Source organism: Protopterus annectens, chromosome 1.part2, assembly GCF_019279795.1.
Source record: "Protopterus annectens isolate FY-2018-M chromosome 1.part2, PAN1.0, whole genome shotgun sequence".
In the NCBI taxonomy this organism is placed as follows: domain Eukaryota; kingdom Metazoa; phylum Chordata; order Ceratodontiformes; family Protopteridae; genus Protopterus; species Protopterus annectens.
In genome coordinates, this window is record NC_056727.1 from 104,706,470 (window position 1) to 104,721,253 (window position 14,784).

The 14,784-nt window shown below is 39.7% G+C and overlaps 1 protein-coding gene across 1 annotated transcript in view; it reads left to right on the forward strand.

The window, feature by feature from the left end:
• The window catches only part of CHAC2 (ChaC glutathione specific gamma-glutamylcyclotransferase 2), a 319,548-nt gene that overhangs the window by 176,323 nt on the left and 128,441 nt on the right, over positions 1-14,784 (forward strand). Inside the window, exon 2 of the mRNA XM_044055070.1 lies at positions 3,428-3,463. Coding sequence (XP_043911005.1) covers positions 3,428-3,463 — 36 coding nt within the window. The remainder of the gene's footprint in view (positions 1-3,427; positions 3,464-14,784) is intronic.

A 14,784-nucleotide genomic window follows, 5' to 3' on the forward strand; every position in this document is an offset into this window, starting at 1 on the left:
CAAACTCAACATCAACACCAACAAATATATATATATATATATATATATATATATATATATATATATATATATATACATAATCACACATAATCGGTCTCTACTTGCCACTAGGTGATAATATCCCAAAACTAGAAAACATCTTACTATGGTGCAGTAATAACCCACCCCAGGAGATGCTCCTAATGGGTGATCTCAACATAGATTGGTCAGATTGCAATTCTCCAAACCCCAAAAACTCTATTAACTTACACGGCTTCACACAACACATCTGATCTCCCACGAGGACTGACAAATCTACCAATAAACATTCCACATTAGAATGGATGCTAACAAAGAGGCCTGCCCTCTACCCCAACTCATGTTGTCTATAAGACACCCTCAGTGACCACTGTCCCACTTATATATTTAGAAAAAAATGAATCCAACAAAACAGGTGATTCTACTACAGATAAGAAACAAAAACACAGCTCAACTCCAAAAAACTCCTAGAAATACTTAGAAGCTGTAATTGTTCACCATTAAAACTTCTCCCACTACAAGAAGCGATAACCACTTCAATGCTGCCTTCCTCTCCATGCTAAACTCTCAGGCACCCATTAGAAACATGCGTGTTAAGTCTAACTATGCCCCTTGGCTAAAAAAAAGAAACATTAAACCTACTCATAAGGCTTGGTCCACCTGGAAACCTAGTAAGTCCCAACCCAAATGGCAAACTTACCAAGAACTTAGAAACAAAGGTAAGAAACAAATAAAAATAGATAAAATCAACTACTGTACAGAAATACAAAATAAGCACCACAGAAATCCGCAAAAATTCTGGTCCACTATTAACAATATTCTTCTACCAGGGAAATCAGGAACACCCCTTCCCACCACTACAAATAAAACAGACACTATTGCTACTCAATTTAACAAATACTTTACAGAAACTATTTTAGAACTATCCAAAACCCAAACTGCCTCAACAACCAAACACCCACCCCCCACAACAAACACCACAGCACAATTCTCTCTCCAACCAGTATCAACTGACTGACACTATCAAAAGACTAACAAAGAAACTAAAACCCACTAAACTAGCTGCAGACGGTCTACAAGCTGAATACTAACAAATGATAGCAGAAGGTAGAGCATACCCCATTTCATTACTTATCAATAGATCCATAGTTGAACACCAAGTCCCTCCAATTTGGAAAACCTCATATATCTCTTCCATACACAAAGGCGGCCCATCAACTGAACTAAACAACTACAGACCAATAGCAATACTGTCTCCACTATCAAAAATACTTGGAAAAAGTAGTTCACAAACAGTTTACTGACTACCTCCTCTCTAACAATCTCCTTACTAATACCCAACATGGATTCAGACCATACCATAGCACAACCACTGCACTAATGTCTTTCAGTAACACTGTCAATTTCCATAGGACCAATATCAACTATGTCTCTCCTAGCTTCATTGACCTGTCAAAAGCATTTGACATGGTCTCTAATACTAACCTACTAAATACCCTCACTGACCTCTATTTCTCAAACTCCACTCTTGCATGGTTCCATGATTACCTCACAGGTTGGCAACAAGCAGTCTCATGGCAGCAAACTCTATTACCCCTACTACTTGTCACTCTAGGAGTGCCTCAAGGTTCTATCCTAGGCCCACTTCTATTCTCCATATTTACTCTTAAACTCCATTTAGCAACCACACATGCATTACTCATCCAATATGCAGATGACTCCACAGTCATCTGCTCTGCACCCTCTCTGTTGGATCTTCAGACCCTAACTCAAAAAGCCTTTCATGATGTAAAGTCCTGGCTCACAAATGCCAACCTAATATTAAACCCTAAAAAAAAAAAAACAAGCTAATGGTCTTCCTTCCTAAGAAAACCCCTCCCCCCCAGAAGCTTCTTCAGCTGTTCAGTTAACAATACCATCATCACCCCATCACCACACACTAAACTGTTAGGGGTTGAAATCGATTGCAAACTTAAATTTGATATTCACATTTCCCAAAGAGTAAAAAGGTGCATATATACAGAAATAAACTCTACTTCACCTAAAATACCAGAATAGCTATTGCCCAAACTCATTTAATATCCACCTTATTGTACGCTGCCCCCATTCTCACTAATCTCAAGAAATCTGAACTACAAAAACTTGAATCCTGCTATAATAAAATAGCAAGATATGCCACCAATTCACCAACTAGGCCACACCACTGTCTCGCTCTTAAACAACTTAACTGGATAGAACTCCCCCACCTCCTACACTGTACACAATTAACAATATCCCACAAACTCCATTCATATCCTGACAAAATACCATCCCTACAAACCCTTCTACAACCCTATGTAACCATTAGACCACTAAGTTCCACCAACAAACAACAAATAAAAACCTACTTATCCAAAAACCAAGCAGTTGATTCCCTATTTGCCAACTACTTTGATAAAAATCTGGAATAAACTCCCAGTAGACATTACCTCCATAACATCCTTACCTCTCTTCAAAAGCAGTCTAAAAACAACACCTCCTTAGCAAGTCACACTGCTTATCCTCTGCCCTCAAATGACAGCTCACTCCTCTACAAATCTTCTTGCCCAATTTCATACACAAAACTATTATTTTAACACCAAAACATAACCAAACTCCAATCACCCACAGGTATGCTACCGACATACACTTTATCACATTACCCATAACATAATCTTTCACTCTCCCACTATCTACATTATCTCCTGCCTGCATACAAGTTCTCCAAAGTTGTATTTGATTTAATAATTCATGTGTGCATAGCACACTGTACACCCATGTACTACATACTACTGTTTTCTTATACTTTACTGATGGAGATTCTTCTTCAAACATAATATCTTTCACATGTGAAGGAGTGATACATCAGTCACACAGTTCCAGTTTTGTAAAGCTGACATTTGGAGTGTCTAGCATTATATAAGTAATAACAATTGGTACCATCCCATTATTAGGGAAATATTGTGAAAATCAACAAAGTCACAAAGGTGGGTATCAAGTGTAACTAAACACGAGATTTATACTTCAGTTTCATTCTGACAGGTAAAGATGGGGCATTCCTTTTGACTGGTCAGGAGTATTGCAAGGGAAACTTGTGCATTTGATTTTGTTTGTGTGTGTGTGTGTGTGTGTGTGTGTGTGTGTGTGTGTGTGTGTGTGTGTGTGTGTGTGTGTGTAGTAGATCTGAGCTTAAAATTCAATATATACAGTTAAAATTTTGTGGTGGAAATAGCTGTGATAAAAGTATCATATGATAAAAGTGGAGCTTTGGCATTTGTATTTTGAAGTTGCTTGCTAGTTGCAAAAAATACTGATAACAAACATGGCACTTTAATCAGCTTTATTTTTTTAAATGTGTTTAATCCGAATTACATATGCTTTTACTTTTCAGCCAGGAAGAGTTGTCACGCTTATTGAAGACCCTGAGGTAAATTCTTTGATTTCTTCTCATACAAATATTTATAGCAAGACTCTCTTGTATTCTTGTGTTTATGTGAAAATTAACAAAATAATTGTACCTATTTTTAACAAATCAGTGTTGCCAGCAGGAGTATGCTAAAACAAAGTATGCTGTGCTCTGTGATGTGATAGCGGTGCACTTTAGAATGTGCTTCAAGGCTAAGACACATTTCCAGACATCTTTATTTAACACTGTTTCATTCTAGCTGTGTACTAGATCAGACCTTCATAACTTGGAAAGTAGAGAGGGCCCCCATTCTTCTGACGAAAGCACTCAAGGTTCACAGAGGTAGATTTCTGAGGGAGGTAATTAAGTAATTCTTCAAGCTAAAAATGTATATTTTTAATTTTTTTTTGTTATTTTCACTTACATGTTATTGGAGTGTGAAAATGTGAAACATAACTCTACAGTGTGGCATTGAAGTCAGCAGAGAAGATTGTTCCTTATTTTGGAAACTTGCTTTTTCAAGGTTATCCCCATAGTCAGCACATGCAGTAAGTGTCCCTTAACAGAAGATGATCATGGAGATGATCAGTAGAGAGAGTAAATCTCCAGACACTAGACTCAACCCAGTTTGGTTTTGTCAAGGGCAGATCATGCCTACTCATCCTGGTGGACTTCTTTGAGAAGGTCACCAAAGCACTGGATGAGGGCAGAATCATTCATACTGCCTACCTTGTCCTGGCCAAGGCATTTGACACAATACCCCACTCAGGCATTGTTGACAAACTCAAGAGGTTAGGTACAAACCTATATGTCACCCGGTGGATAGCCAACTGGCTCACAGACAGGACCCTGGAAATTAGAATTGGGGAGTCCACCTCTACAAAGAGGCCAATCACAAATGGAATCCTTCGGGAATCAATCCTTTGACCGCTCCTTTTTGGCATTTACTTCTCCGAAGACAAGGCCAATGTCAGTGGTCTCTGGCTGACTAACTTTGCAGATGATTGCAAATTAGGAGCTGTTATTGAATTTCACGCTGACACAAATATTCTCCAGGAAAGACTGACAAACACACAACTGGTGTCAGACCCATGGACTAAAACTAAATGCCAAGAAATGCATAATAGTATCCTTTGGGAAGTCATCCATCCCTGATAACTATCGTATTGACAACACACCCTTTAGAGTTGACCCAGTAGTCGGGGACGTAGGGACACACTTGAATAGTAATCTAGCCTTTGACCATCACGTGTCTACAGTGGTGAGGAAATCATTTTATGTTGCTCGACTTATAAACAAAGGTATGGCATCTAGGTCCAAGGAACTCATTGTTCCACTGTATTCAGTATTCATCAGACCTAGCATTGAGTACAGTGTCCCCTCTGGTATGTACCTAACCAGACATATCCAACAAGTGGAATGTCCACAGAAGTTCCTCATAAAAAGAATACAGGGTGTAAGTAAAATGTTGTATGCAGACCGCCTCAAGGCCCTATCCCTGTATTCTGTCTCCTACAGGCTTTTTATGGGATATTTATGCTTGGCATACAGGGCATTGTCAAACCTTACTCTGATGCATATCCACAAAACAGATAGCACCAGTATTACCCATTCTAAAGACTTAAACCTTGCCTGTGATATAAATATGACGTGCTGGAGAGATAGGTATGTATCCCAGAGACTACAGTCTGTGGAACAGGCTCCCCATCCATGTGAAGCAGAGTTCCTCCCTAATCCAATTCAAGTGCAACTTGGACAATTGGACGGGAAACCGGAAATTCATTCCTAGTTTGGCACCCATGTCTCTAATGGACACAGGTAACCTGCAAATGGTTCCTCTTCCAGGCCCATGCTCACACTTAACAAGGGTATCAGAACTTGTCAGAGATTTGGGATGCATGGCTAGGCTTAAAAAGGCCCCTGTGGTCATTAGCCTAGTAAACACCAATGAACAGTTCAACACTTGGCTTGTACACTATCAGCATGGTATATTTTCCCTCCCATTATTTCATTTCCTACTATTTATTAATTAATCCACTCTGTATTAAACCATCGAGTTAACTTATCCCATGGTGATGGCACCACTAGACTTTGCATGCAGTGGTGTGCCCATTAAAACCTATGCACAGAACCCATTGTTAAGACTGCAGGAATGTAACTAATGGACAGGATCAACTTTCTGGCTCTATCTTTATTAAATAGTTCACAAAGCTTTTTATTAAAAAATAGCATAGAATAAAAGAAGAAACTGTAAGGGGGATGTGTATGGCGGCACTATAGTCCATCAGTTACCGTGATGCACATCGCCACTGGTCCAGAACACTGAAGTCACCCTCTGTAAAGATTTTTTTCTAGCAGCAGCTATTTTACTTCAAATTTTGAAATTTGATATTTAGCCATATGCTTTTTCGAGTAGGTGTGTATTAAGAATACATTTTCTATTCCCCACTAAGCTTTTTTTTCTGTTAGATTGGGTGCCTTATGTTTTGTGGCACACAAGGCACAGTTGCAGTATGTCATGATTTTAAACGGTTACTATTGGGTATTTATCCATGCATTCTGTGTAAAAAACTTTGTTCTGCACTATTTTTCAGGTACTGTAATCTTTTTAATTTCATTTTTGGACACATTACTAAAGAGGTATGCAAATGTTAACGGTGTGTCTTACAAAAGGGAAATGTATTTTTATAATCAACATGAAATGCTGCATCTCTTTTCAGCAACAACCTTATCATAGTCTGGGGTGAATGTTGAAGCTGAATTTTTAAAAATATCTGCAAAACAACATGTTAGTCAGAACAAGTGTTCTTCATGTTCATTATTTAGCAAAAAATGCTGAGCTCATAGCATATTGTAACATGTATATATGTTTTACTGTTCACCAGAGTTTTGCAGAACTCTTGAAGAATGCTTTGTCTGTACTTATTTCTGTAAATCGGTGAACACCAAAGTTCAGTAACCTTCATGTACACATACTGGCACTTTTCATGATCCCTAGAAAAATGATCATCAGACAGCTTCAGTTGAATTTCTTAGTCTTTTTACAAAGCAAATCTCCTGTTATATGTTATAGGTTTCCAGGTAAATACTAGGCTAACTGCCCTTGCAGGCCATTTTTAAGCCTAGACAATTTTCCTTTTCCTGCTTGAATTAATTTTTCCTTTTAATGTTAGATTAGCCTTACCCATCCAGTGGTCGATAATTATATATTAACCAGTATGAAAATAATTAGGATCATACTCTAGATAATTTGAGGAGACCTGAAATTAGGGTAAACCATTAGGAGCTGCCTCTGTCAATTAGACATGCAGGAGCAGTCCTTGGGTAAATTTTCTAGCACCTATCCAAGGATAGTCTCTGCAATTTCTATTGAAATAACTACATATGAAAGCCAACTGTTGTAGTAGCGTCATTATAAGTGCTCACCTGTTTGAAAATTTTCTGTTCCCCACTGAGTTTTTCTGCCTGACTGGCTACTTTATCTTTTCTTTAATTTGCATTTAATGTTGATTAATTTGAAGGCTTAGATTCTAAGGATAATATTATTTTATTACTGAAATTGTTTCTTAGCAGACAAGGCACAGCTTATTATTGTTTTTCCTGACAAGTCAGCAAGTCCACTCAGTGTTGAAAACACTGTGCTTTGCTTTTATGTTCCTTTCCTTCTTTTTAGCCATACTTCCAATTAAAATGAATGAACTCATGTACAAGGTAAGGTCATCTACATTACAGTCATTACACATTACTGTGCTAAATATATGCGTAGAAAGAGCAGAAAAATTGTGAGTAATCTGCACCAGTCAGAAGAACACAATAGAAAGGGAGGGACAAGGGATCTGTTCAGGATGAGTGGTGATATTAAGGGAAACGTCTAAGTAAAAATGAGCATCATAGAAGACAAAGATGAGAGTGACCTAATAGAAGCAGAAGATATTAGGGTGACTGGTATACAGAAGAACTATACAAGAAGGACCCCCAATTTCACAGATGCAGTTAACGGTATGTTCTCTGATCTAAAGTTGGATATCCGGGACAATGAAATTAAATGGGCCTTAGAAAGCCTTGCTAACAGCAAGGATGCAGGAAGTGATGACATTCTAGCTGAATTATTTATAGCCTGTCCAGATGATGCTGTTGCAGTGCTGTTTAGAATTTAACAGCTGGAAAACTCAACAGTAACCATTAGATTGGAAAAGGTCCATTTACATGCTAATCCTAAAGAGGACAATGCAAAAGTGTTGAAATTAACAAACATTTGTACTTGTTTCACATGATGTCAAGGTTCTGTAAGCTAGACTGTAGCAGTGTATGGATTAAGAACTGCTAGATGTGCAGCTCGCTTTAGAAGCGACCATAGCTCTCAACCTCTTAATGCAAGAAATATGAACAAAGCCGAACATAATGGGGGGACAGTGACCCAAAAATAGGGATAGATGTGCAATAATGTGACGTAGTGCTATAATGTGGTTCCACTGCAACTAGCCAGCTTCTCTAAGGCTCTCAACAGGGAAGGTTCCACTGCAACTAGCCAGCTTCTCTAAGGCTCTCAACAGGGAATTCAATTATAGAGTGAAATTAATACTAAAACCAATGGTAATGTTGACTGAATAGCAAGACTTTCAGGAGCATGATGCCACAGTGTCACTAAATATAAGCACGCAAAGGTAAAATGTTTCCTAAAAAGACCAGCCACAATTAAAAGTTTAAATATATTTAATAATAAATAATAAAAAAACATGAAAATAGTGAATATGCATTTATAATAAACACCAGAGTCAATCACAGGGAGTATTAAAACTAACACAGATGGAAAGAGTTGCACAGATACAGAAAAACATTCTTAACTAATCTCACCATATTTTCCTGATTGATCTAAAGAATTATTGTTTCCTACTTGCTTAATAGAGCAAGGCAAGTTGATGTGGGTGAATGGTATTTCTTATCAGGTTTCACAAACAGTCTGGCCTGAGACTGCTGTCTCATCTAGTATAATTTCAGAAGTGGGTTATAGAATGACATCACATCTGGTCACCTGACTGTGGTTCCCACACTACCCCCTTTACTAGAAGCTGAGCCAAGAATTTTCACATATGTGTCACAATATGCATACACAGCACTTTCCTAAGATGTATTACAGCATCTGGAAGCTGTAAAACCATGTCAACACTTCCACCCTTCTAGGGTAGCAATTAATTCACCTCTAAGAACAATGCAACAAGATTCCTAGTCCTTGTTTTCTCAGGTGTTGCATCTATGGCTGCATTCAGATCTGTGACATACAGTCTTTATGGTTTATACCAAGTAATTTAATTTCAGGTTATTTTTCAAAGTTAGCTGGACTGACATTAACTTCTCTTCCAGTATCCTCTGATGCAATACATTCATTTCAACAGATGCAGTACAGTCTGACATACAGGTGTATTTCTTTTTTGTCCAGCAGGACCCACTGTTGGTTCATTTAACACAAGCACCTTTACAAATCAGTTTGATATACAAATGACATATAATTCTTAACAAAACTCCAGGTAGCTATGCTGGCATATATTACACATCCACTGCCCCACTCCTCCCCCTCCTCCTGGCATAGCTGGCACTACCTCACATCATGTTACATATTTGCTCTATTAAACTCAGACGTGCTAGAATAATAAGATTTGTGTTAAGATGCATTTTCTGAAGGATTTGAAGTCTGAAACTCAGGTGTATGTAATTATTTAGTGACATCAGTCCTGAGATCATCCCAGTGACATGGCAGAAAAATAACACAAGTTTTATAAGGAACAGACCACAATATATAAGGCAAAAGTCTAGACATTCTGTGAAAATCTGGATAGTTGGGAGGTATGGAAGCAACCGATGCACTGGAGATAAAATTACAAACGGCCCCTGGATAATGGAGAAAGCAAGGATGTTCCTGATTAATAATAATTACTTTTGCTCTGTTGACTGTTCTAAAGCCTTTAACTCTATGAACTCTAACAAACTCTGAAAAGTACTTGGAGAAATGAGGATACTGTATCAGCTTATTTCCTCATGAGGCATCTGTATATAGAACAAGAAGCAACAGTTAGAACTGAATGTAGAATAACTTATTGATTCAAGATGGGAAAGGAACAAGACAAGGCTATTTATTGTCAATCTGCGTAATCAGCTTCTATTCTGAATATAACCTGTAAAATTCTAGGCTAGAAAAATCAAATGCTGGAATCAAAATTGCTGGGAGAAATATTAACAACCTCAGACAAGCGGATGTCTAAAAGTGAGGAACATTTGAAGACCCTGTTGATGAAGATCTATACTACTATAATTATCTTTAATTTATTTCCATGCATTGAGACTGTATATACACTGTATATTGTGCTTTTTCTTGTATGTACTAGTAATGTTATGTGGAGCTTTTCTTCCCTGGCCTCTAGTGAAAATGGGCTCACCCTAGGCCCAGTAGATTTTCCTGGTTAACAAATGCATTAAATAAATAAATAATAAGCAAATCTTTTACCACTTTTACATACTTAGCAAAAAGGTAGAAAGACCTGCACTGCCATATTTTTTTTAATAAAAAAAAAATAAGAAAAGTAAAAACCACAAAGGCTGGTTTGCTAATGCTGATCAAAAGAAAAATTGGAGGCAATGACATTTTATTTTCCTGGACTCCACAATCTTGTCAGACGGTAACTGCAGTCATGAAATTGAAAGATACTTTTTAGAAGGAAAGCTAAGACAAGTCTGGATAAGATTTTAAAGAACAAAAATGTCACATTTATTTATTTGTATTTATCTACTGGGGTGGTGCACTGATCAATACTGACTGATTTCAGGCTTAGCCCGGGTGAAATACAAAGCATTTCACAAACAAAAAATACAGAAATACAAGCAATAACAGAGTAGTTCAGACTAATTATATAAAAAACTGTGTATATACATTCTAATGAACAGAGTGCAATGTACCATCAAGGAGAGTGTAATATACAATATATACATTAGTTTCTAAAGATGATCAATCTTCGGAAAATCTTTTGAAAGGAGAGGAGACTCAGAAAGGAGATAGGTTAGGTGATGTGTCCTATTTTGAAGAAGGACCATTTGGCTTGAATGAAGAAGTGCTTTGAGTTGCAATCTGAATGCGGATTAAGTGTTGATTTCCTGTATGTGAATGGAGAGAGCTTGCCAAAAAGTAGGTGCCTGAGAGGAGAAAGCATGTGCAGTGCTATGGAGTTGGTTCCTGGACAATGAGAGTTGCTGTCGCTTTTGAGTAGTGTCTCAGGTTGTATGAGGAGTTGTTTTTTTCATGACATCTGGTTGCAAAGGGAGTAAATGTGTAGAGTTGCCATCCTAAAAATAGGACAGCTCTTTCTTTTATGAGTAGCCATTTGGCTTTTTGTAGGGTAATGCAATGATGCCTTTCTTGTAAGTTGTCTAGTCCAGATACAGATTTGTTGTATCCAGGACTGTTTGTAAGCTTCTGAGCCCCCAAGTCTTTCTGTGTTGGAGGGAACCTTCTAGCTTAATTTTGTTTCTTAGAACTAGCCAGTTTTCTAGTTTCAGCACTCAAATCTGTTTCTTTTAGCTCAGCACTTGTTCAGAACTCGTTGTAAGCACTAAATAAGCTGCAAATTACTACAACACTCAACTTTCCTCACTTGTCTAGAGGAAAACAGTTTTTAGTACTTAATAAATAAGCACCTATCCAGGCATGTCTAAGGGTCAGCTCCCAGTGTTTTCTCCTGTCTACCTGATGAATCTGGGCATCTTGGGGCAATGCAGCAATTGCCTCATGTACACAGACAACCCTCTCCTCCTACCACCGAACACTACAACTTGTGAGAGATGCACTTATATAGCCTAACTGGAAGCAAAGTTCTCTTCACCCAAGACTGGACTAGACAATCAAGAGGCGGAAGTAAACACTTGCATCACACCACACTCATCACATAGTTCCCTCAAAACCTACACCACCAAAACACATACACAGAAACACAAAACAAACACCTACATTCACGGAGGCTCTCAATAAAAATCTACCCAAGCAACAGGGACCTCCAAAGCAACCTCCACCCCCCAACACAACCCAAATGACACATAGCCCACAAACTCAGTGTGCCACTCAACCACAGCCCATAAGACATAACAACGTACCCAACACTCTAGTCATAGGTGACTCTATAGTCAGGCACACTGATGTTCCACTCACCAGGCTAAACAAGGAGAAAGTTGCTGTCAGCTGCCTGTCAGGTGCCAGGATCTGCCACATAATGCATGCACTCTGGTCACTCCACAACAAGTACAAATATGACTCTGTCATTGTCCATGTTGGTGTGAATGACCTGAGCTGTACCTCCCTGGACTACATGAAAAGAGACATGGAGGAGCTGTCTGATCTTGTAGCCCAGGCAGGTATGATCCTAGCCCTGAGTAGCATCCTGCCATCACCCATAATGATACCACAGTACAAGGACAAAATGACTTGACTTCAATTGGCTAAGCTTCTGGTGTCATTCTAAGGGGATCCAGTATCCGTCTGCCTGGGATGACATGATCGACAAACCACAATGCTTTGCCAGAGATGGCCTGTACCTGTTGCCCTTGGGATTCCGGATACTGGCTAAGGCTCTTGCCACCCCTATAGTGCCTTTTTTAGGCAAGGTTCAAATGACAAATTCACCACTGTGACCGGTACAAGCAAGCAAAATCTGAGGGTAATGCCACGTAATGCTAGAAGTCTAAACCTCAAAATGCACTGACTCAGGGCACTCCTTAAAATGGAGAACATCGACATCTGTGCAGTGACAGAGACCTAGTTCAATGCTCCAGAGAGCACCCCTGCATTACCAAGCTATAATTCATAACACACCGTTCGGCCACCTAACCTGGAGTGAAACACTAAAGGCGGAGGTGTGTCCATATTCATTAAGGATATTCACACCTCAAGGCTAGTTGCTCAGCATAATGCATCCAAGATTATCCAAGTGCAACTAACTCTGGGCAAGACCGCAATCCAAATTGTAGCTTGCTACAGATCCCCCACTATGCCCCAGAATTCCCACTCCTCATTTCTTGATACACTGGAAAATATTAGGGTACAACCTAACACCCTAATAATGGGCGATTTTAACTACCCCACCATTAACTGGGAAAACTACTCATGTACCAACTCTTGTGCTTAACGTTTTCTGGAAGTCATAAATTCCATCACCTTGGATCAAATTATCCACACCCCCACCAGGGGCAGCAATATCCTAGACCTGGTCATTACCAACATGGGCAACCGGTGTTCCACACCAGAGGTCAATTCCTCGTTGGTCAGATCTGACCACAAGCTAATCACCCTAGACATCCACATCCCCCCATTAAGGAAACCACTGTAAAAAATGTCTCCAAAGCCAACTTCACGCTTCTTAAGACAGAAGTGGAAAACTTCACGACACCCATGCTGATGGACAATAGAGGTACGACTGCTGAATCCTGTACAAATGCACTTTAAGCATTTACATGAGTGCATAGATTGTGCAATCCCTAACAGAACCAAGATGCTATCCTCCAAAAAAAAAAAAAAAAGGAAGCCAATCTGGTGGTCCCCTGCTATAAACAAACTCTACAACAGAAGAAAGAAGCTGTTGCAAAAAAGAGTAAAATCCCATGATTGGAGGAACTCCGTGGTCAGCCTCAGTAAGAAGCTGAGATCCCTCATAAAATCCTCCAAAGCTAGTTACAAAAACAAAATTGCCACTGATTCTAAAGACAACCACAAAGCATTCTATAGCTATGTCAAGAATCTCAATGGCAACACTCCGATCTGCTCTGAGTTGCAGCACAATGGCACTAAATATACAGAACCAATTGATATTGCCAACATCCTGGCAGATGGGTTCAGTGCAACTTTACCCCTCTCTCACCCCCTAGAGGGCCCATATTTATACAGGAAGAATGCAGAGTTCCTGTAATCACGGCTGCACAGGTAAAAAACACACTTTCCAAAGCCAAGAACACAGCATCCATGGGACCTGACAACATCCCAGGCTGCATTCTGCATGACCTACAGAACGAACTGGCACCCCACCTAAGTACCATGTTCAATCATAGCTTCACCTCAGGCTTTGTGCCCACTGAATTGCAACGGTTATCCCACTCCACAAAGGGGGATCCACCATGGTCCCCGGGAACTACCGCCCCATTAGCCTGACGAGCCTGCTCTGCAAGGCTGTGGAACGTATCTATTGGTAACTACAAATTCTGGACCCTACCCAGTTCAGGTTTGTAAAAGGCAGATCATGTCTCCTAAACCTGATAGACTTCTTTGAAGAGGTCACCAAAGCCGTAGATGAGGCTAAGGTGGTTCACACAGCCTGTCTAGATCTCGCTAAGGCTTTCGAAACCCCCCCCCCCGACTCTGGAATTATAGATAAACTCACTAAACTAGGTATAAATCCCTATGTCACAAGATGGGTTGCCAACTGGCTCACTGACAGAACCTACACTGTGAAAGAAGCAGACTCTAAATCCAACTTCAGACCAGTGACAAGTGGAGTACCACAGGGTTCAGTCCTAGGTCCTCTCCTGTTAGGTATCTACTTTTCTGAAGTACAGGCTAACAAAGTTTGCAGATGACTGCAAACTAGGAGCCATAATCAAAACTCCTTAACGATGTGGACATCCTACAAAAGGGCCTCACTGAGACAGATGCCTGGTGTCAAAGTCATGGCCTCAAGCTCAATGCCAAAAAATGCATTGTCATCCCTTTTGGTAAAAGCTCTGTACCCATGAACTACCACATAGGTGGCAGTCTACTTAACACACAAAAGTGTGATAAGAGACCTTGGGGCACAGGTGGATAGTAGTCTCTCCTTTGATAATCACTTTGTCACAGTAGTCAGGAAATCCTTCTCTGTGGCACACCTCATCACAAAAGGTTTCTCATCCAGGAAAAAAAGAGGTCATTGTTCCCCTCTACTCATCACTCATTAGACCCATTATAGAGTACAACGCCCCTTTTGGTATGTACCTCACAAGACATCTACAACAACTGGAAAGGCCGCAGAAATACCTCACAAAGAGGATTACCAGCCTCAAACAGATGCCCTACGCAGACCTTCTCAAAAAACTTAAACTTTACTCTGTCGCATATCGCCTATCGGAGGCAATCTCTGCTTAACATACAAAGCTATGTCAAACCCAGAGCTGTTGGACATGCTCCACTTAAAGAAATCCCAATCCCTCCGAGCTACACGCTCTAGGGACCTAAATCTTGTCACCACAATAAACAGAACATGCTGAAGGGATAGATTCCTGTCCCAGAGACTTCCCATACTCTGGAACAAACTACCTATCTGTATCAAACAAAGCTC